General features: G+C 50.9%; 1 protein-coding gene across 1 annotated transcript in view; it reads left to right on the forward strand.

Annotated features, from left to right (window-relative positions):
• The window catches only part of CIB2 (calcium and integrin binding family member 2), a 489646-nt gene that overhangs the window by 325015 nt on the left and 141490 nt on the right, over window positions 1-23141 (forward strand). The window contains exon 3 of the mRNA XM_085646306.1: window positions 16735-16846. Coding sequence (XP_085502432.1) covers window positions 16735-16846 — 112 coding nt within the window. The remainder of the gene's footprint in view (window positions 1-16734; window positions 16847-23141) is intronic.

The raw sequence follows: 23141 nt of genomic DNA on the forward strand, positions 1-23141 counted from the left end.
CCCCCTTTGCCCCTGGTTGTTGTGCTGACTTTCTGCGGCGTCTGCGTCGGTTCCTGTACGCCAGGTGGACTGCTAGGAGGGCAGGGATGGCACGTAGGTTCGGGTCCATGTCTGTTCGTCGCGTCCAGCTGCTCCTTGCGTGTGTCGTCCTGATTTCCCGGCAGTTTTTGGCAGCCGGTAAATATTTTCCGTGCGGGATGACGTCGGTTCGAATCGTACTTCCTGGTTCGTGAAATGTAGGCTGGATGCGTACCGACGTCACGTCGGCGCCTTTCAGGATCGGAATTGTGTTTTGTTTCTGTTCGGTCGGTGTTTTGTTCGATTCGTACGGAAATGGTGTTTCCGTATGAATCGTACTTGCATTTTCGGATGGATTTCGCACCGGGTACGAGTCGGACGGAGAAAAGGCTCCGTCCGACGGTTCGTACCCGGTTTTTACCGGATCGGAATTGGCACCAATGTGTCCCCAATGCAACTTATGGCGCTGGAGTTTGGGGCTATGTCAATGTAGCCATATTCAAACTGAAGAAAATAGTTTTTGCCGTTGACTCCTATCTCTGCCTCCCGGCTGTCTGCACTTTGTCTGCCAAGAGGAACTAGGGCTTAATTAAATTGAGGATTCAATCAAACTTTCTCCTTGAATGCTTTAGCTGTCTCTATACTCCCAGGCATTTGTTTACGAGCAGGTGATCATGGACTGCCTTGGCTACGACCAGAGGATGAATATCCCATGGCTTTCAAACTGTGCTTTACTCGATTAGACAGGCCTTCCCTTGTCACTAATCCTAATTGTGTGGCCAAGGTTGACAAATCTTGGCTGAGGCATGCCTTTTGTGAAGACAAGAGTCTCAAAAGAGATGTTGGAGTAATTGTGAAGCCTATCAACAGACAGTATTTTTGTTTACAAACTACTGTCTGCATCGAGTCTGATCTATCTGAATACCTCTAGCCAATCAGAAAGGGCTCTATTATTGAAGCTCAGAATGGTTTCCATATGTAGCCTGCTTTGCTTTCCACTGGGACCGTATTGGGAGGGGAGGGTTGTCCACCGGCTTGTTCTTTTGATGATGTTTCTCGCCAAACTTTATGCAAAGTGTACTCCTGCCTATTCTGAAATTTAGATAATGTAGGGCTTCCCTTCCCTTTCTTCAGGCATTAAAAAAACCTGCAACAAGTTTTGCAGTAGGATCATTTCTACAAATGTACAATTCAATGTTGGAATAGCATTCATTTTTAATGATTTTAATGCAGTTTAACTCATTTTAAAATTTTGATTAAAGCACTTTTATGCTTAGGTTTTTTAATCATATAAAGTAGTCCTGATGATGATGAATGGTACTTGGGAGGGATTTTCTTGCAATGAGGAGTCTCCCTCTCTGCAATCACAGCTCTGCAATCCTATGAGGTCTGTTAGTGGGAGTCTTTGGATATGTGATATCCCTACAACAAACTGTGCATTTCATGGAAACCAGGTCAAAGAAAATGATGGTGTGTTTTCTGAGCCTGATGCAGGCACAGCTTCGTTATGCATTGAGTTTGTGGCATGCAGCAGTGTGTGGCGTGCAGCAGTGTGTGGCGTGCAGCAGTGTGAGGCGTGCAGCAGTGTGAGGCATGCAGCAGTGTTTCGGGTAGCAGTGTGAGGTGTGCAGCAGTGTGCGCGGCGTGCAGCAGTGTGTAATGCAGCAGTGTGTAATACAGCAGTGTGCGCAGCAGTGTGTGGCGTGCAGCAGTGTGCGGCGTGCAGCAGTGTGCTGCGTGCAGCAGTGTCGTGCAGTATGCAGCAGTGAGTAATGCAGCAGTGTGCAGCAGTGTGTGGCGTGCAGCAGTGTGTGGCGTGCAGCAGTGTGTGGCATGCAGCAGTGTTTTGTGTAGCAGTGTGCAGTGTGCAGCAGTGTGCGGCGTGTAGCAGTGTGTGGCGTGCAGCAGTGTGCTGCGTGCAGCAGGTTGCTGCGTGCAGCAGTGTGTAGCGTGCAGCAGTGTGTGGCGTGCAGCGGCATGCCGCAGTGTGTGGCGTGCAGCAGTGTGTGGCGTGCAGCAGTGTGCGGCGTGTAGCAGTGTGCGGCGTACAGCAGTGTGCGGTGTGCAGCAGTGTGTGGCGTGCAGCAGTGTGTGGCGTGCAGCAGTGTGTGGCGTGCAGCAGTGTGTGGCGTGCAGCAGTGTGTGGCGTGCAGCAGTGTGAGGCGTGCAGCAGTGTGAGGCGTGCAGCAGTGTTTCGTGTAGCAGTGTGAGGCATGCAGCAGTGTGCGGCGTGCAGCAGTGTGTAATGCAGCAGTGTGTAATGCAGTGTGAGGCGTGCGGCAGTGTGCGGCGTGCGGCTGTGTGCGGCGTGCAGCAGTGTGCGGCGTGCAGCAGTGTCGTGCAGCATGCAGCAGTGTGCAGCAGTGTGCGGCGTGCAGCAGTGTGTAATGCAGCAGTGTGTAATGCAGCAGTGTGTAATGCAGCAGTGTGTGGCGTGCGGTAGTGTGCGGCGTGCAGCATTGTGCGGCGTGCAGCAGTGTGCTGCGTGCAGCAGGTTGCTGCGTGCAGCAGTGTGTAGCGTGCAGCAGTGTGTGGCGTGCAGCGGCATGCCGCAGTGTGTGGCGTGCAGCAGTGTGTGGCGTGCAGCATTGTGCGGCGTGTAGCAGTGTGCGGCGTACAGCAGTGTGCGGTGTGCAGCAGTGTGCGGCGTGCAGCAGTGTGTGGCGTGCAGCAGTGTGTGGCGTGCAGCAGTGTGTGGCGTGCAGCAGTGTGTGGCGTGCAGCAGTGTGAGGCGTGCAGCAGTGTGAGGCGTGCAGCAGTGTTTCGTGTAGCAGTGTGAGGCGTGCAGCAGTGTGCGGCGTGCAGCAGTGTGTAATGCAGCAGTGTGTAATGCAGCAGTGTGTAATGCAGTGTGAGGCGTGCGGCAGTGTGCGGCGTGCGGCTGTGTGTGGCGTGCAGCAGTGTGCGGCGTGCAGCAGTGTCGTGCAGCATGCAGCAGTGTGCAGCAGTGTGCGGCGTGCAGCAGTGTGCGGCGTGCAGCAGTGTGTAATGCAGCAGTGTGTAATGCAGCAGTGTGTAATGCAGCAGTGTGTGGCGTGCGGTAGTGTGCGGCGTGCAGCATTGTGCGGCGTGCAGCAGTGTGCTGCGTGCAGCAGTGTCGTGCAGCATGCAGCAGTGAGTAATGCAGCAGTGTGCAGCAGTGTGTGGCGTGCAGCAGTGTGTGGCATGCAGCAGTGTTTCGTGTAGCATTGTGCGGCGTGCAGCAGTGTGTGGCGTCCAGCAGTGTGTGGCGTCCAGCAGTGTGTGTGGCGTCCAGCAGTGTGTGGTGCCCAGCAGTGTGTGGTGTCCAGCAGTGTGTGGCGTCCAGCAGTGTGTGGCATGCAGCAGTGTGTGGCGTGCAGCAGTGTGAGGCGTGCAGCAGTGTGAGGCATGCAGCAGTGTTTCGTGTAGCAGTGTGAGGCATGCAGCAGTCTGTGGCGTGCAGCAGTGTGCTGCGTGCAGCAGTGTGTGGAGTGCAGCAGTGTGTGGCGTGCAGCAGTGTGTGGCGTGCAGCAGTGTGTGGCGTGCAGCAGTGTGTGGCATGCAGCAGTGTGTGGCGTGCAGCAGTGTGTGGCGTGCAGCAGTGTGCGGCGTGCAGCAGTGTGCGGCGTGCAGCAGTGTGCGGCGTGCAGCAGTGTGAGGCATGCAGCAGTGTGAGGCGTGCAGCAGGGTGAGGCGTGCAGCAGTGTGAGGCGTGCAGCAGTGTGAGGCGTGCAGCAGTGTGAGGCGTGTAGCAGTGTGTGGCGTCCAGCAGTGTGTGGCGTGCAGCAGTGTGTGGCGTGCAGCAGTGTGAGGCGTGCAGCAGTGTGAGGCGTGCAGCAGTGTTTCGTGTAGCAGTGTGAGGCATGCAGAAGTGTGCAGCGTGCAGCAGTGTGCGGCGTTTAGCAGTGTGTAATGCAGCAGTGTGTAATGCAGCAGTGTGCGCAGCAGTGTGTGGTGTGCGGTAGTGTGCGGCGTGCAGCAGTGTGCGGCGTGCAGCAGTGTGCGGTGTGCAGCAGTGTGTGGCGTGCAGCAGTGTGTGGCGTGCAGCAGTGTGTGGCATGGTTTGTAAACAACAAGAAAAGAGGACATCAAAGGAAGGGTGGGAGGGAACGAGCATATGGGGTGTGAGTTATAACGAAAGTTAATTGTTGTAAGAGGGGATGCAGGAAGTGAGGCCGAGCGCGCGCTGGCGAAAGCAGTCTGCTGATTTCAAGTCCGATGCCAGATGCCAGCTTTGTGCTTGAATGCCTCACATGCACTGGCCATAAACCGCAATTCTAAGGTCTTGTGCCCCTTACTAAATCTCTCTGAATGCGTGAGGCGGCGCACGCGCAGGAAGTAGCTGGTGGCAAATGGAATGCGCGTGGTTGTGCGCATAACCGCCACCCGATCCGCCTGGGAAGCCTTTGGGAGCATTTTCTGAAGCCCCTACATAAGTCTCGCTGAGCGATCGCTTACGCGATAGCCAGGCGAGACCTAAAAATAGAGATAAAATAATTGAACAAAGCGACACCAAGATCATTAAAGTAGCTTAAGGGAAACCAGGAGCATACATTTCAAAAGTTTTAAGGCTAAAAGCACCAAGGTAAAGTAAAATGCTAACAAAATGTTGCTGTTCAGTGTTGACTGGAACCTAGGTGTGAATTCAGGCTGACAGCGATAGTCAAGGTTGAACTCACCAAGCGAGTCGACCCGGTCATGAGTTTACTTTCGATCATAGTCTCTGAAGTGAAAGTCAAAATCTTTTAGTGGGGTAAGGTTCAAAGACTGTGGCCGGCAAGGGTCCCTCGAAGGCGAATACATCATCTTCAATCACTCGCTGAAGCAATTGGTTTTTTGTTCTAAAAAATGTGAGCGGGACAAGCTTGTTTTTAATACTGCAGTGGTCACTTTAAAAGTTTGATAGCTTTGCAGCTTGCTCAAGTCCAAAGATTTACCTTCTGAATTAGCCACTTTTATGAAAGTCAAAGTCCCCTGGTGGGGGAAGACTGGCAGTTGTAGGTGGGAGGGCTCCACTAAGCTGGGCAGCTTCTTGCCCGCCTTGGGTGTGACTTCCCTGGGCAATCCATGGCATCTCATTCTGCCCCCTCAGAAGTTGAAACTATGACTAAGTCTCTATTTTCTCCATCTGATAGGAAAGCTCCTTCTCGTCCACCAGCTCCTTGGGAAAGCTCCTAGGCGGCAGGACTTGCATTGGGTCTCCATCTCTAGCTAGGTCTCCTGCATGGTTCAGGTCAGTTCCTTCTAGTCATCTGAGCTCTCTTAGAGTCAAGACTCCCTCTGCATTTTGTCTGTCTCATGCTGACAAACAGGAAGCCAATCACTTGACCCATGGAGAACAGTTCCAGTCCCTGGTGCCAGCAGGATTCAGGAGTGCTTGAGTGAGACCTCTTCTTCTAGCAGGGGTCAGGAGTCGTTTTCCAGCAAAGCCTTTTTCAGGTGGGTTTTTCCAAAGTTCAGGATGTCCTGGTGGTTGAGGTTCCAGATATATCCTGTGCAATACCCAGTGATTGTAGAAAATGACCCACCTAATACTATTTTCTTGCAGTTCCACAACTCCTTTTCTAGCACTTCCTCTTTACTCAGGAAACACTGTTTTAATATGGCAGAACACTTCTGCCTCGGGCAGGCCTGATCTCTGCTTCTTAGCCATACCTCTATTTAGATGAGCTTTCCTTCCTTCGAACATGTTCCAAACTAGTTCTCTCCCTGATGTGACCGGAGCCAGACAGTCGAGGGGGTGTCCTGTGAATGAGTAGGAGCATCCCTTCTTATCCAAGTCACCTAAAGTAGTGCTGAAAGGTACCCTCTCTTCTGCCAACTGTTCCTGTCCCTTCCCAGACATATAAGCAGCCAGTAGTTAATATCTATCTACTCTTCCTAATCACAGAGGCAGGCATTGGAGTCAGAGTTGGCAATTCTCCCAGCAAAGAATGTGTATCCCAGCCCTGGAAAGTGTTGACATGTAAAACTTTTTTAAGCCTGTTTTGGCTCAGGCAGCACAAAAACAGTCTTTTTCTATTAAGTTACCTTTCCTTTTAAGTTATCAAAAATGAAACCATAATTTTGAAAACGGAGTAAGAAATAACTTTGAATCCTTTTTCTAGCATTCTCTCAGGCAGAGATAGTAAATAAAGATTTTTAATCCCACCTAGGCCTGTTCAGGAAAATGTTCTAACAATGATTACAGACTGAAATACCTTGGTTTATTTCTCTGTGAGAGTACATTTCCTAGAATGTGTAATGTGCCGTAATTTATACATTAAAACACTGCCCTGTGGACGTACAAGGCACACTTTAGGAACGACCTTTGAATAATTACAATAGGCTTTTCCTGGGTGACAAATTATATTTTTCCTATCATTTGCCACTGCAGTGTCTGTGTATATATATACCATAGCATAGGGGTGTAGAATAATTCAAATGGCAAACCTAAGTACCTATTCCAGCCATTGAGTAATCATGTGATGTGATCATCTAATAATATGGGGACAAGCACTGATAGATCTCTAAAAATCTATCAAATATTCCCTTCTGCATGATTTGAAAGGATAATAAAATCCAGATAGAAAGAGTACTGTTTAAAAATAAAAATTCAGCCCAAACAGAAATCGAACACAATATCCAGTTCATAGGCCACGAGGAAGTAATTTGCCAAAATGAAATCTCTTGATGACAGCAATTTAAGGGGCATATCAGCAAGGCGAGGCGATAGAATTATCGTTGCTTTTGCGGACGTTTTCGCCTAATCGCCTAATTAGCAAGCTCACGCTGACGCGTGAAAACTTGCGTTAGCATAGGAATTCCTAACGCCCAGCTTTGCATCTCTAATGAGATGCAAAGTGGGCGTTCCTGACCTGACATGACAGGAGAAATATCGCTAAGCGACATTTCTCCTATCAGCAAGCCTAACGCTATGAAGCATAGCGTCAGGAAAAGTAGCGATAACCCCAGTTATCGCTACTTTCTTTACGCCTGCTTCAGGACTGACTTAGCCATGATATCCTGTGGAAGGTGGATATCATGGCTAAGTTTGTGAGTCCCTATCATCAAGCTAACGCCACATTGCGTGAGATTATTGCTGGGTTTCCAGCGATAATCTCACGTTAGGCAGTTAGCTTGAGGATTTTTATCGCTTTTGAGATAAGCGTTGCTAATAGCACGCTATCTCAGCGATAAAAATCCACGCTAGCCGGCGATAATTATCCTCGCGCTAAGTGCGCTTAGCGATAATTATCGCCGGTTGTTGCTGATATGCCCCTTAGTTCTTGTGGTAGAGTGATATACTCATATTTGAATAATTCTGTAGCATGCTTTCAGTTAGTATTTTAGGCTTCTGTAGCAAAGTAACCTACGCCTATTTGAATGTCTGGCAAAGGGCATTTACATACGTTTTTTTCTTCTATTAGAATGTTCGAAAAGAGCGCGTTACCCGGCAATTAATTACAGTTTTGAGTAACGCACAGATATGGTAGGATAGTCTTCCTCTTCATAACATCTGAATGAAAGGATCCATGTTGCTATTTCAAGGATCAGAAGTATCTTTTTTTTTTTTTTTTTTTTTTTTTTGAAAATTTTATTGAACAATAAATCAATTACAAGCATGGGCCTACAACCACCAGGGCCGGCCGCTAGATTCAGAAAGGATCATACAGTTCTTAAGGCAGTAGTCGACTCCCGGGGCCCAGTCCCGTACAAGGCTCCGGATAGTCCTAAGGAAGCAGGATACATAGGTTTAACATAAATAACAAATAATAACAAAAGGCGAGGCATAAGGACAAAAAGTGTGGGTCAGGCTACCTCCGGGGGATTCTACTTCAGACCTTCAAATAGCTATCAAGAGGAAGGAGTACTGATAGGTCGGGGGGGGATCACGGGAGAGGAACGTCTATATTCGGTTATTCCAAAAGTCGCAAGGAACCATCAAGGGTCAGGGGGACAAAGCAATATCAGTGTCCACTAGGGGGGGAGTACAGATACCCCCACGATACGTGTTCCATTGCCCCCAGATTCTACCCCATGCCCCAGGTTTACCACGAGCCACATACACAGTCTTCTCCCTGAACATGCACCAGTCCATGTTCTCCTTCCATACGGACACGGTGGGAGGCCGCTGGGAACCCCATAGCTGCGCTATATCTCTCTTGGCAATCATGTTCCCCAGGGCCGCCCACCGAGTCTGAGCCGCGTTATAATCATTGGGCTCCCACACATTCAGGACACAGCGACGCACCTCTGGCAACAGCGCAACCCCGGTGACTTGTCCCATGACCACATGAACCCGGCGCCAGTATTCAGCCACCTCGCGGCACTCCCAAAGGATATGGAGAAAGGTGGCACTGAGCCCACATCCCCGCTTACAGAGCCCGTCTTCAGAAAATCCCATTGAGACCAAACGGGGACCCGTCACATACACCCGGTGGAGAATCTTAAGCTGGACCAGGCGGAGACGGGCTGGAATGGCCACTTCCTTGGGGGACGACAGTGCGGACTGCCAGTCCTCGTCGTCCAGTTCCACCCCATCCCCCGTCCACGCCTCCCGGAGGCGCACCAAGAGGTCAGCCCGATTATTGATAAGTTTTTTATAAATTAAAGAGATAGTACTGTCGGGGACATGACCATCGAGTATGCGGTCCTCGAGGGGCGAAGAAGCCGGGATCTTGGTCCCCTCCCCAAAAACAGAGAGCAGGGCATGCCGAACCTGGGCGTAGCGAAAGAACTCCCTTTCCGTAAGTTCGTATTCGCTCTGGAGCGCCGCGAATGTTTTAACCGCACCCTTAATCCATAAGTCTCCCACTCTACTAATACCAATCGTGTCCCAACGTTCAAACCCCTTCGTTGTCCAGAGGCTTCCCAGTCGGTCGGAGGCAAACAGGGGAGTAGCACATGTTAATCGCTCACTCCAGCCCATGGCTACATTGGCCGCCCTCCAGATCCGTACCGCAATCTTAGTAGGGCCCGTAAGGGTCCGTCCAGCCGAGCTGGAGTAAAGTGCCCTGTTATAATTTCCGCCGGGAAGCAGGAATTTATCCATCTCATACGCCGGATTCAAGCCAGGCGCATACGTGGCATGGTTAATGGCCGATAGCTGTGAGGCCCAATAATACCTGCGAATGTCGGGAAGCGCGATGCCCCCGTCATACCAGGGGAGAGTAAGCTTTGCCAGAGCGATACGAGCCCGTCCGTCCCACGCCAGTCTCCTCTGCAGGCTCTCCACCTCCCGAAAGTAGGACACAGGAATGACATCGAAGGAGTTCTGAAGTGCATACAGGAATCTGGGAAGGGACATCATTTTAAACAGCGCTGCCCGACCCAGCGGGGACAAGGGCAGCTTGCACCACCGAGCCGTGTCCTCCCTCAAACGCCGAAGTGGAAGCAGGAGATTCTGCTCATAGTGAGCCACCGGGTCCATCGAGACGTATATTCCCAGGTATTTAAAGCCGGACAGAGATAATTGGATCGGAAGCCGAGGCGGCAAGAGAGGAGGGTCGCCGGAGATAGGATAGACACAGGATTTAGACCAGTTGATCGTTAGACCCGAATTTCTCCCAAAGGAAGTCAGAACATCAAAGAGAACATTAAGCGACTGCCGCGGCGAGGTGAGATACAGGAGAATATCGTCTGCATACAACGAGACCCGATCCTCGAAGCCCGGGGCCCACCGGATCCCTCTGAGCGAGGGCTCCCAGCGGAGCCAAGCAGCGAGCGGCTCCAGGGCAAGAGCAAAGAGCAGAGGGGACAACGGGCACCCCTGCCTCGTACCCCTACCGAGAGCGAAGGGCCGAGAGACCCGACCATTAACCACCACCTGAGCCATGGGTCCCGTGTAAAGAAGCTTCACCCAGCCAAGAAATCCTTCCCCAAAGCCGAATTTGGTCAAAACAGCCCAGAGGAATGGCCACTCGATGGTGTCAAAGGCCATCGTGGCGTCTAAAGAAACCAGCACGGCCGGTTCGGAGAGGTACGCCGCCCTGGCGAGGGCGCCGTGAAGACGCCGCAAGTTAAGAGCGGTGTTACGGTGAGGGATGAAGCCGCATTGGTCAGGATGAATCAGATCGCAGATGACGCTCAACAAACGATTGGCAAGGACTTTGGCCAGGATTTTAGGCTCTGCGTTTAGCAGTGAAATAGGCCTATAGGAGGCACAGCGGTCTCGTGGCTTACCGTCCTTGGGGATCACGACTATCGTAGCCAGACGCTGGTCGTCAGGAAGGGAGCCTGCCTCAAGGGACTCCTGAAACATACGACGGAGGAAGGGCGCGAGTTTATCAGGGCGCAACTTATATAATTCAATAGGCAGACCGTTGGGACCCATCGCCTTGCCCGAACGAAGGGACCGAATCGCAGATGCAATTTCATCTACAGACAAGGGGGCGTCCAGCTGCTCACGGTCTTCGACGGACAGGCAGGGCAAAGCAATATCCCTCAGCAGAAGGCAAGAGTCTTCCTCGTCCCTATCAGTCACCGGGGAGTACACGGCCCGGAGGTGGTCAGCAAAACATTCCACAATCTCGCCAGGCTCAGTCAGACACACTCCATCCGAGACACGCAGCTCCGGGACCACACGATTCACTCTCTCCTTCTTATCCAGCCACGCAATCAACTTTCCCGCCTTGTCCCCGGCATCATACAATCGACCCTGCTGCTCCCTATACATCGTTTTGGCAGCGTCAGTGACAAGAGACCTGTATTCAAACTGTTTCAGGCTGAGGGCATGGAGCCCGTCCGGAGTGACACCCGTCTCCAAGGCCGACTCCAGCCCCGAGATGTCAGTCTCCAGCTTCACCACTGCCTCACTCTTATGCTTCTTAGCCACCACTATCTGGGAGAGGGCGTGTCCGCGGATTACGGTTTTAAAGGCTTCCCACAGGGACCTTGCGGACGACACCGACCCCTCGTTTTCAAGGAAGTATTGGTCCATAGCCTTAACCAGACTGTCGCGAGTCGTAGGGTCTCGCAGGTACCACGGGTTGATGGGAGCGATCCGCCCTGCAGACCGCGACTCGGTGTCAAAGAGCAACCACAGCGGGGAATGATCGGAGATACCCCGCGCCAGGTGCCTAATCTCTCGTATCCGACCAGTCTGTGCCGCGGGCATAAGGAAATAGTCTAACCTAGAAAGACTCCCATGCGCCCCAGAGTGAAAGGTGTACTGACATTGGGTCGGATGCATTAATCTCCAACTATCTACCAGACCGAAGGTCTCCAGCAGTCCACCAAGCCATGCCTGGGCAGCGGGGAGGGCCCTGGGTGGGTGACGATCCAGGTCACCCGAAACCACCGAATTAAAGTCCCCGCCCATAAGCAAAAGACTATCCGGAAGTTCAAGCAGCATTCGACCCAAGTCCGCAAAGGTGGAATTCTGGAGGCCCGGGGGGACGTAAACTGAGACCAAGGAAAGGGGCTGCCCCTCCCACCTCCCAGTCAGACACACATAGCGCCCTCTGTCATCCGAGATTACCCTAGTGATATCCAACGGAAGTGAGGATCGCAGGAGAATGCCCACCCCCCTGGAACCAGTTGTGAAACCAGAATGGGCCACGAGGCGGTATCCCCCCCTGTTCATTGCATGACAAACATTACCAACCAGATGCGTCTCCTGGATAAACACCACATCAGGAGTCAGACGGCGCAAATACTGCAGTACTACACCCCGTTTGATACGGTCCCCCAACCCATTGACGTTCCATGACATCAGCCTCAACCCGTCCCCCCCATCCCCTCCAATAGATCAAAGGCCCCCCATTCAGCAGCACAGTTCCCGAATCTGGACAAAAATCAGTACCTCGCCCTGCAAACGAAAAACACACAGCAAAACAACCCCTCCCTCCCCCCAACCCCCCCCCAAAACCAACTCCCCCCACCCTGCACCCCTGCGGGCCAGAAAACCCCCCCAACTTGCAGTGTGCCTGTCGCCCTCCTAACCCCATTCTACGAAAAGACCCCGGAGGAGGAAAGGGACCCGTCCCCGCCTGCCCCCCACACAGGTCCTAGCGAGACAAAATGAACAAAAGAAGTAAAACCCAGCTGAACAGTGCAAAATGGCAAAATCAAGGACCAAAAGTCACTCCAAAGGGGACCCGTCACCTTCGGCGCCTGCAGAGGGCCCGGGACGGCCACCTCTGTCCGGCAGCGAGTCCAGCCAGTCACTCACGGCCACAGGAGAGTCAAAAAAGGCAGTCCGATCCTCATGTTCCACTCGGAGTTTTGCAGGGTAGAGCATAGAGTACTTTAGGCCCAGTTCACGGAGACGACGCTTCACCCCCTGGAATCCCATCCGCTGTTTCTGGACAAGTTGGGTAAAGTCCGGATAAAAGTTAATGGATGAGTTCTCATGACGAACCGGGCCGTGGACCCGTGAGGCCTGCAGAATCGCATCTCGGTCTCTATAATGGAACAGTTTGGCCACGATAGGCCTCGGGGGGGCCCCCGGCCGCGGCCGACCGCCCGGAACTCGATGGGCCCGCTCCACGGCAAAGAACTTGCTTAGGCCTGCAGGGGCCAACTGTTGGAGGATGAGTTCCTCGACCAGGAGGTCAACCGGGCGGTTGTCGGAGGACTCCGGTACGCCTATGACACGGATGTTGTTGCGTCGGGCCCGTCCCTCGAAGTCCTCCAGCCGCCGAGCCATATGATCGTTGACCGCCTTAATGTCACCCAGCGCGGCCTGCAGGTCCGACACATCCGCACCAAGGGTGGAGGTCCGCGCATCGAGAGCCTGAACCCTCTCGTTAGTTTTGGAGAGGTCTGCCCGAATTAAGGTGACATCGATTGCCACCGTGTCGATTTTACGGGCCAGGGCCTCGTATTGCGTGGCGATGGTTTCCCTGATGCCATCAATGGCGCCCATGATGTCCTGCAGGGAAAGCTCCGGAGAGACGGTCGTGCCACCGCCGGCGGCATCCGGGGGGGGGGCGGTCGCTCCAGGGGACCCTCTGCCCTGAGTGTAGCGGTCCATGTTGTTGGCCTGGACCGGTCCCCCGCGGAGGGAGGCCTTAGTCTTACGCCCCTCGGGGCCCCCCTTGCCCCCCATGTGGTCACGGATACCGAAGGGGACCGCCGATCAAGAGTCGTAGGGGCACCGGCACCGCAGACCAGCGCCTCACCAGGGACCACAAGAGAGCGGTGCGGGGGGACCCAAGGCGATGGGCACACTCGTGGCAGGTGGAGACAAGGCCTCGTGCAGAGGCCAAGGAAACACCTCGCCACATCAAGTGCGTTCGCAGGCCAGCCCCCTGAAGTCCGAAAGTGAAACCGAAAGTGGTAGAGCGGCCACTGGCACCGCACTGCAGCCGCTGTTGTTCAATTGCGACACGGCTCCACGGTTCACCCTCGCCCCGGGCACCTCCGTCGGGTGGGTCCCAAAAGTTCAAACAACGACAGCTCAGGATTCCCAGGTCCGATTCGAGTTCTGAAAAGAGATACGTGCTCAGCCGGTCTTCATCTGCCAGATTCCATAAACCACATCAGGATATTCTCAGGATAAATTCCGAGGAGCAGCAAGGGTCCGGGGAGCCCTGTGCTCACGCGACCATCTTGGATGCGCGCTAGGCTCCTCCCAGAAGTATCTTTTAACACATAAACATTGCTGTTTCCATATTAGCCCTGCGAGCCGCCACTGTTTTCAGACATCGCCAGTTACATTGCAGACATTGAACAACAATTGTCATGTTAAATTGTACCACGTAAGGACTCTGACTAGCCACTGGTTAGTGGAGCCGAGTGCAGCAAAACCAGATTACATTTTCCCATTTTCAGAAAATTATCCTAATTAAAGTATTTTAAAAAATCTGCAACATAATAAAAACATCCAATTCCATTTTATAATAGAGCTGCTAATTTTCCCAGTAAATTGTGACACAGCCACATAATATTAAACATAATTCAATTCGCACAAAGTATAATAATTATATTAAGCATTGTTAAACAACTCTAGTTTCGCAGCTTTAAAAGGATAATGTTCATAGGCTTTTCAGTATCATTTTCAAATCTATAAATGTGTGGTTTCAAAACAAAAAATATGATAACTACAAAACAGTTGAACAGTGTGGGAAATATTTTTTGTCAAATGGTACTACAATCATAGTTCAAAATATTTGCGGAATTTACATTCGTTTCCACTTTGTTTAAAATAAAAGTTAAAACAAAGTAATACAAATGTATGATGTTATCAAGTAAAACATTTTACTAACATTCTATAGAAATAGTGTATTTCTACATATGTACATTTCTGCAGCATTTCACATATTGCCCAGGGCACGTTTAGGAAGTGGGAAAATAAACCTTAGTGTAAGTGGCTCCTATAGTCTGCCACCTTGGCTTTGTAACACGTGAACATGCTATTGCTAGGTGAAGCAGGAGTCCTAAATATGGACTGCAATGTTCTCTTGCTTTCTTTCCCATGTCAATACATGTTTTCTTTTTCTTGTGATAATCACTGAATGCTTTAATGTGTAGGACATTCATGGAGCCACCTGCAGAGTACAGTCCGGTCCCCGTGTCTCATCTTGCTACGGATAGGGCAAGTTTGAAGGATGCTGAGATAAGTTGTATTGTAAGGGCCTGAGAACTTAACTAGCACACAATTGTATCATCCAGCTGTAACCTGATTGGATCATCTCATGAGAACTAGGTTTAGGTCTAGCAAATGTTGGAATTGTGTGACTTAATTAAGTGCAAAGTGGATAACAATAGATGTTTAGGTGAAAACTTTGGTAGCAAATATGCATTTTCTCATTTGGCAAAGATCCCATATCAATTGCCAGTTTCCTAACAACAATTACCTCAGTCTTAACATAAAAATGTGGTGCACGTCCAGAGTCAATTCCTGATGCAAATATGAATATGCAGAGAACAGGGCGCAGCGGTAACGATGTGGGGCGGGGTGGCGGGTGCAGGGCTGGGTGGGGATGGTAGTGGAGTCCGACATACGACGGCAAAGGTACACATAAATAAATAAATATTTGCCGTTGTATGTGGAACTCCACTACCCCCCACCCAGCCCAGGGGCGTAACACAGGCCCCCGCATTCCCCGCGGTGCGGGGGAGGGGGCTCCCAGCTGCAGGGGGCCCCCTCAGCACGGCACTCGGGTCTGAGCGCTCCGGATAAAATCCGGAGCAGAAGCCCCTCTGTGTACATTGCAGGGGTGCCCCTTAAGCATTCGTTACGCAACTGACCCAGCACCGCCCAGCCTCTCTGCCCCACAGCGTTACCACTGCAAGCCGCCACTGTCTGAAAATAATATTGATTCCAAATGCTGGAGCTGCTTTGGTTGCTCGCTGTGGAACTACATTTTGCTCAATCCTTCGCCTTTATATTCTCTCAGATGTAAACTCGGAGGGTCAGATTCAACAGATTTACACGTATGTGTGAGTATAGGTGTACTAATGTGTGGGGTTTAAAAACCTTCCCAAGAATCCAGGTGTAACCCTGCGCCAGGCTCGGGTCCCATGCAGAGTCCTGGGAAGCTCAAGGGTCCTCCTCGTCTGGATCTCTTCCCGCTGTGCAGAGTTCTCCACCGCGGCGGACTCTGCGCAGAAAGAATAGGATCCCCTGTGTAAGCACACTTTTTTCTGCACTGGCAAAATATTTTTGGCGGCAGACCATCTCCTTCCCCAGCGCCCCCAGCAAATGTGGGCGTGAGCCATTCCTCTTCCCACCCTGGAAAGGGGTTTACTCAAATGGAGTAAATCTCTAACCCCTTCTAGCGTAGTAAGGGGGATGAAAGGAGTTTGTGGTTGCACACAGGTGCACTAGTGTACAGGTGTTCAGAAACGTCCAAGGCTATCCAGGCTTAGGAATGCCTTGAAAGGCCCCTTTTCTCACCCATCGAGTGGGATTTACCGGTACAAAGACCTATGTAGTCATGATGGAGAGCTCTGCAAACATAAATGGGTTTACGCCGGACAGGAATCCCTTTCTGAATACCAGGGGCTGTATTATGAAATGCAGTGCATTTGCCTTGTTAGCAGCTGGCATATCTTTCAAAAAGTGCGCCGGGTGCTAGCATGGAGAGTGCGCTGTATTATATTGAAAGCGCTCCCCCAGGGCAGCCCCGAAGTCGGGCTGCCCTGGAGGCTGCTCATTTAGATGAAATACAGAGCGGCTTTGAAGCAGACCCTCCATGTTTAACTGTGTAAGCGGCAGCCCGCCTGCACTTTTGAGGAGGACTTGAGATACCCTTGCAGGCGGGTGTAATGAGTGACTGCACCCGCATGCAAGGGTATGTCTGTCCCCACTCCAGAGGGCTGCTATCAGGGGGCCCCCTGACTGCTCGCCACCTTTCAGGTGGCGCTCTGTCAGTGTGCCGCCTGACTGCTTCTTTGCCTCTGCGCCCGTGTCTATAATATGGTGGGGTGCAGAGCTAAAGAGTTTCCCTCATTTTCTTGAGGCCATGCCCCATGCAAATGAGGTAACACTCTCTGGTGATAGTACTGCCGCTATATGAGCACCAGCAGTATCTGTGTTACAGAAAGGGATGCACAAGAACTGATGTCCTTTCTGTGATACCAAAGTGCCCCAGGGGCGCTAACGCCCATTACGCCCCCGCTCGGGGCACTTCAGTATTACGGCCCGGGCAAGAATTTACCTTTGTGAATAGGGCCCTGAAAAGGAAACAGTGCAGAAACTGCATGCCCAAGTTACAACAAATAGCACCCAACATGCTCTGTAGTCACATTTGTGAAAAGTGTACATAATTGTTTAAGAGACCGAACAAACTAAATGAAGTAACATTTGCATTTTCTTGCTTGTAGGTTGCACAGCCGATATTATGAACTAGCGCCCAACATTGTGCCTATGGACTACACCGATGACCCGGATGTCAAGCTACCCATACAGCTGATCATAAACATGCCAGAACTAGTGGTACGTCCATCTTCCATCATTCTCTGCTGTTTAATTTACTGCTGGGGACCGAAGGCTAGCGGCAGTTGCCTTTATTACCCAATGTTGACCTCCTGGAGTAGCTGCTGTGTTGTGATATGGTTGTTAGATAGAAACAAGTCCATCTCCTCTTGTGTTATCATTCCTTATGCAAACCTTTACTAGCACCTGGATATCCTCACTGGTGATTGTCTGCGCTCTGCAAATTCACATAACATAACATAGAAGGTTATATGGGATGGGCTAATTGGGGGAACACTCTGTCAAAGACATGGGTCTTTTGAGCTCAGCACGATGCTATTGATATATTTCGAGCAGGCAGTGGGTCTTGGTGCAAGGAAGGAAAATAAAAAACAGCTATAATTTGTGAGCATTGAGCCAGTAATAACCCAGGACTTGGTGGCACTGCACCTGATGCTCTATTTGTAGTTACAGGAACAGTAATACTTGGAATCCCGTAGTTGGGTTTGAGGAGTCTGCACTTGCATTGGAGGCCTTCGGGATCAGCTACTGTATGTGACATGCAACCTTCTACTGCTGCAGGCCCAGTTTCAGCGGCGAGATATGGATACAAAGATCCAGTTCGGATGCCGCGCCAGGCTTACAGGACATGGCGAGATCCCTCTGAATTTTCACTTTGAGGTTCAGGCAGATCATTGTGCTTCTTGACAATGTCCAAGACTGTCATAGGCACTCAAGACGAATGGAAAGGCCTGAGCATTGATAAGCTCCTTTGCCTTCCGCATTTTGTGGGCTTTACAACTCTGAGTTGTCACAATCGAAGGATTCGGACATTTCTCCAGCAGCGTGCCTCTTTAACAAGGATCTGGATACAGTTGATGTTTTTTCACTTTTAAAAACCTCTCCTGGCTACCCACCAATTTAGCTTGGTTGGCTTGGGTTTTATAGATTCGTGATTGCAGTTGTACTATTACTGCAGAATGTTTAGGTCGGCCCTAATACCCAGCATCACACCATCATGCCTCTGTGCGTGTTTTCTGCAACCCCCCCAAGGAATGAGTTATTGCAATGCAGTCCCTCCACCATCATTAAGGGTCTTAAAACCTCAAATCAGGTTGGGCTTACTGGCACAGTGAGGGTCAGCTGCCAAGGTAGCGTTGGTTGTTGCTGCATGTTGTGCTGTTTTATTAGAACTCTCAGCCACCCATGGGTCTCCTTTCTGCTCATTCATCGCACCAAGGAATGGCAATGGACTCTGCAGGCAGGGCCTGCTGCTCAAGGAGCTGTTTTGTTAGATTATATTCCACGTCCAGGGCTCAGCCACCCATGGGTCTCCTTTCTGCTCATTGAGAGCACCAGGAATGGCAATGGACTCTGCAGGCAGGGCCTGCTGCTCAAGGAGCTGCCTTGTTAGATTATGTTCTACGTCTAGGGCTCAGCCATCCATGGGTCTCCTCTCTGCTCATTCATCGCACCAAGGAATAGCAATGGACTCTACAGGCAGGTCCTGCTGCTCAAGGAGCTGCCTTGTTATATTATGTTCTACGTCCAGGGCTCAGCCACCCATGGGTCTCCTTTCTGCTCATTGAGAGCACCAGGAATGGCAATGGACTCTGCAGGCAGGGCCTGCTGCTCAAGGAGCTGTCTTGTTAGATTATATTCCACGTCCAGGGCTCAGCCACCCATGGGTCTCCTTTCTGCTCATTGAGAGCACCAGGAATGGCAATGGACTCTGCAGGCAGGGCCTGCTGCTCAAGGAGCTGTCTTGTTAGATTATGTTCCACGTCCAGGGCTCAGCCACCCATGGGTCTCCTTTCTGCTCATTGAGAGCACCAGGAATGGCAATGGACTCTGCAGGCAGGGCCTGCTGCTCAAGGAGCTGTCTTGTTAGATTATGCTCTACGTCCAGGGCTCAGCCACCCATGGGTCTCCTCTCTGCTCATTCATCGCACCAAGGAATGGCAATGGACTCTGCAGGCAGAGCCTGCTGCTCAAGGAGCTGCCTTGTTAGATTATGTTCTACGTCTAGGGCTCAGCCATCCATGGGTCTCCTCTCTGCTCATTCATCGCACCAAGGAATGGCAATGGACTCTGCAGGCAGGGCCTGCTGCTCAAGGAGCTGCCTTGTTAGATTATGTTCTACGTCCAGGGCTCAGCCATCCATGAGTCTCCTCTCTGCTCATTCATCGCACCAAGGAATGGCAATGGACTCTGCAGGCAGGGCCTGCTGCTCAAGGAGCTGTCTTGTTAGATTATGTTCTACGTCCAGGGCACAGCCACCCATGGGTCTCTGCTGGTGCTCATTGAGAGCACCAGGAATGGCAATGGACTCTGCAGGCAGGGCCTGCTGCTCAAGGAACTGCCTTGTTAGATTATGTTCTACGTCTAGGGCTCAGCCATCCATGGGTCTCCTCTCTGCTCATTCATCGCACCAAGGAATAGCAATGGACTCTACAGGCAGGGCCTGCTGCTCAAGGAGCTGCCTTGTTAGATTATGTTCTACGTCCAGGGCTCAGCCACCCATGGGTCTCCTTTCTGCTCATTGAGAGCACCAGGAATAGCAATGGACTCTGCAGTCAGGGCCTGCTGCTCAAGGAGCTGTCTTGTTAGATTATGCTCTACGTCCAGGGCTCAGCCACCCATGGGTCTCCTTTCTGCTCATTCATCGCACTAAGGAATGGCAATGGACTCTGCAGGCAGGGCCTGCTGCTCAAGGAGCTGTCTTGTTAGATTATGCTCTATGTCCAGGGCTCAGCCACCCATGGGTCTCCTTTCTGCTCATTCATCGCACCAAGGAATGGCAATGGACTCTGCAGGCAGGGTCTGCTGCTCAAGGAGCTGTCTTGTTAGATTATGCTCTACGTCCAGGGCTCAGCCACCCATGGGTCTCCTTTCTGCTCATTGAGAGCACCAGGAATAGCAATGGACTCTGCAGGCAGGGCTTGCTGCTCAATGAGCTGTCTTGTTAGATTATGTTCTACGTCCAGGGCTCAGCCACCCATGGGTCTCCTTTCTGCTCATTCATCGCACCAAGGAATGGCAATGGACTCTGCAGGCAGGGCCTGCTGTTCAAGGAGCTGTCTTGTTAGATTATGCTCTACGTTCAGGGCTCAGCCACCCATGGGTCTCCTCTCTGCTCATTCATCGCACCAAGGAATGGCAATGGACTCTGCAGGCAGGGCCTGCTGGTCAAGGAGCTGTCTTGTTAGATTATGCTCTATGTCCAGGGCTCAGCCACCCATGGGTCTCTGCTGGTGCTCATTGAGAGAACCAGGAATGGCAATGGACTCTGCAGGCAGGGCCTGCTGGCAATGGACTCTGCAGGCAGGGCCTGCTGCTCAAGGAGCTGCCTTGTTAGATTATGTTCTACGTCTAGGGCTCAGCCATCCATGGGTCTCCTCTCTGCTCATTCATCGCACCAAGGAATGGCAATGGACTCTGCAGGCAGGGCCTGCTGCTCAAGGAGCTGCCTTGATAGATTATGTTCTACGTCTAGGGCTCAGCCATCCATGGGTCTCCTCTCTGCTCATTCATCGCACCAAGGAATGGCAATGGACTCTGCAGGCAGGGCCTGCTGCTCAAGGAGCTGTCTTGTTAGATTATGCTCTACGTCCAGGGCTCAGCCACCCATGGGTCTGCTTTCTGCTCATTGAGAGCACCAGGAATAGCAATGGACTCTGCAGGCAGGGCCTGCTGCTCAAGGAGCTGCCTTGTTAGATTATGTTCTACGTCTAGGGCTCAGCCATCCATGGGTCTCCTCTCTGCTCATTCATCGCACCAAGGAATGGCAATGGACTCTGCAGGCAGGGCCTGCAGCTCAAGGAGCTGTCTTGTTAGATTATGCTCTGCGTCCAGGGCTCAGCCACCCATGGGTATCCTTTCTGCTCATTCATCGCACCAAGGAATGGCAATGGACTCTGCAGGCAGGGCCTGCTGGTCAAGGAGCTGTCTTGTTAGATTATGCTCTACGTCCAGGGCTCAGCCACCCATGGGTCTGCTTTCTGCTCATTGAGAGCACCAGGAATAGCAATGGACTCTGCAGGCAGGGCCTGCTGCTCAAGGAGCTGTCTTGTTAGATTATGCTCTACGTCCAGGGCTCAGCCACCCATGGGTCTGCTTTCTGCTCATTGAGAGCACCAGGATTAGCAATGGACTCTGCAGGCAGGGCCTGCTGCTCAAGGAGCTGTCTTGTTAGATTATGCTCTACGTCCAGGGCTCAGCCACCCATGGGTCTGCTTTCTGCTCATTGAGAGCACCAGGATTAGCAATGGACTCTGCAGGCAGGGCCTGCTGGTCAAGGAGCTGTCTTGTTAGATTATGCTCTACGTCCAGGGCTCAGCCACCCATTGGTCTCTGCTGGTGCTCATTGAATAGAACAAGAAATGGTGACCAGGCTACTGCAGGCCTGTGAGAAGGTTAAAAAACAATATCTAAAGTTTCTTTCATAATGACTGTAGCTTTCAGCTTTTCTTGGCTGCTTAGGCAGCATAACCTGGATGCCTGAACAGAGCAAGCCCCAACACATTCAATATTTCTCAAAGTATGGGGCAAGGAGAGCAGGTCCATTCATTGGGAAAGAATCACGCTAAGTGCATTGTGCATTAAAATGAATAGTCCAGCGCATTGGGAGCTGGTGCATCTGCAGGAAGACTGGGGAGGAGTACTAGCTCCTTGAAGTCCCATTGACTCCCCGATGGCGCGTGAGCAAATATTTGATAAGAGCCATGGCAAAATCACGAATCCAGTCCAGGAGCTATTAAATAAACCCTATGGAGGCCTAACTTTCCTCTGATTCTGGTAGCTAGGAAAGCCCTCGCCTGCGAATTTTTAGCTGGAATGAAACAGGATTTAGACACTAGAAAAATCTAAGGAGCAAAAGTCAGGGTTTCACCAATGTCACCACCCAGATTCCTGAACTTTGAAAACATTAAAGGGACACTGTTCTGAACAACGTGGCCAAAACAGAGCCCAGAGTTGCTTTTCGCCCTCAAAAAGCACACGCTCTGCCAAGTCTCCTTTCTAGTTGATGAAGTTTGGCTGCACCCCGCACTTAATCAGCAGAGAACATTGATGTGAGGTTAGGTATGCAGAAGCACGATTTCATTGTTTCTGGAAAAATGTAACTCAATTTGTGTAGGACTCCGCGACGAGCGCTGCACAATGCATATGAAGACAGACACCCCGATTAATTTGCCGGAGTATGAAATACAGTGAAGAGCATTTTAGTGCCATTTGCAGTTCATTACTTAGCCATAAACCGCTGAGCTGAGCTGTTCTTTCATAACTTTCTATAAAGTGACACGTCATAAACCCTGTTGGCTTGTTAATTTCACCTTTGTCACCAGAGTCCATTTTATGTCTTGTAATTCTTTCACTTGATTGCTTAGGAGTTATAACTGCTTTATTGGGATTTGTTATCAATTATGCTATGTATTTCATTATGAATTTCGTATTTCAGTTAAAGTCCCTTCATCCCTGTACAGACAGGAGGAAATATTAGATATCCTTGCACCTAAATGCAGTGTTTCATTGGCAATGGAGGAGCCCATTGTCGATTCTGTATACATCTGCATACACCTTCTGCCCCCCCCAGCTTGGTTTAGTGCCCACAGTGATATTGTTGTAACATCAGATATGTTTAAATTGCAAATGTAATTACATTTCAAGCTCTAGCTACCTATTTATATATCTAACTTGAAACTTAGCTTGAAGCTTGCTGTGTTCTGAAATGCCACCCCAACACTGTGCCACCCCAATACTGTGCCACCCCAACACTGTGCAATGGTTATTTTAACAAGATCTTGAACCTGTAAGTACACGTTAAATCTTCATCAAAGGGGGCCTAGCATCAACTAAAGCTCCTTTGGGCCTTTCATCCCAGAAAATGATTTCAAACCATTGATAGAAGCTGTGGTGTTATCAAGGCAAGACTATGGAAATCCCCTTCCCATAGGTATTCCCAGATTTCATCAGACCCACATTTAAGCAGTTTCACATGCTGGACTCAGGATGGTCACCGGCACAAGGCAATTTATTATGTCCACAATTCTTATCATCCTAAATTGCCTTGCCTAAGAGTCAATAAACACCTACCCCTACCCAAAAGGCTCCTTATTCTTTAACACCTCATCATATTTTGCCCTGAAACTAACCAACTATGGTGGATAGCGCCAACTACAGAGTTCGGTGTTGCTACTTCTTGAAATATCATTTTTAAATAAGGAAAATAAACTTGATCAACCCTTTTCATAGAATGCCCCCAATGCGTTGAATTGCATCCCCCTGGCATCAGGACACTTTCATTGTATGTTACTTA

The sequence above is a fragment of the Triturus cristatus genome, chromosome 3_1, assembly GCF_964204655.1.
Source record: "Triturus cristatus chromosome 3_1, aTriCri1.1, whole genome shotgun sequence".
NCBI classification, from domain to species: Eukaryota; Metazoa; Chordata; class Amphibia; order Caudata; family Salamandridae; genus Triturus; species Triturus cristatus.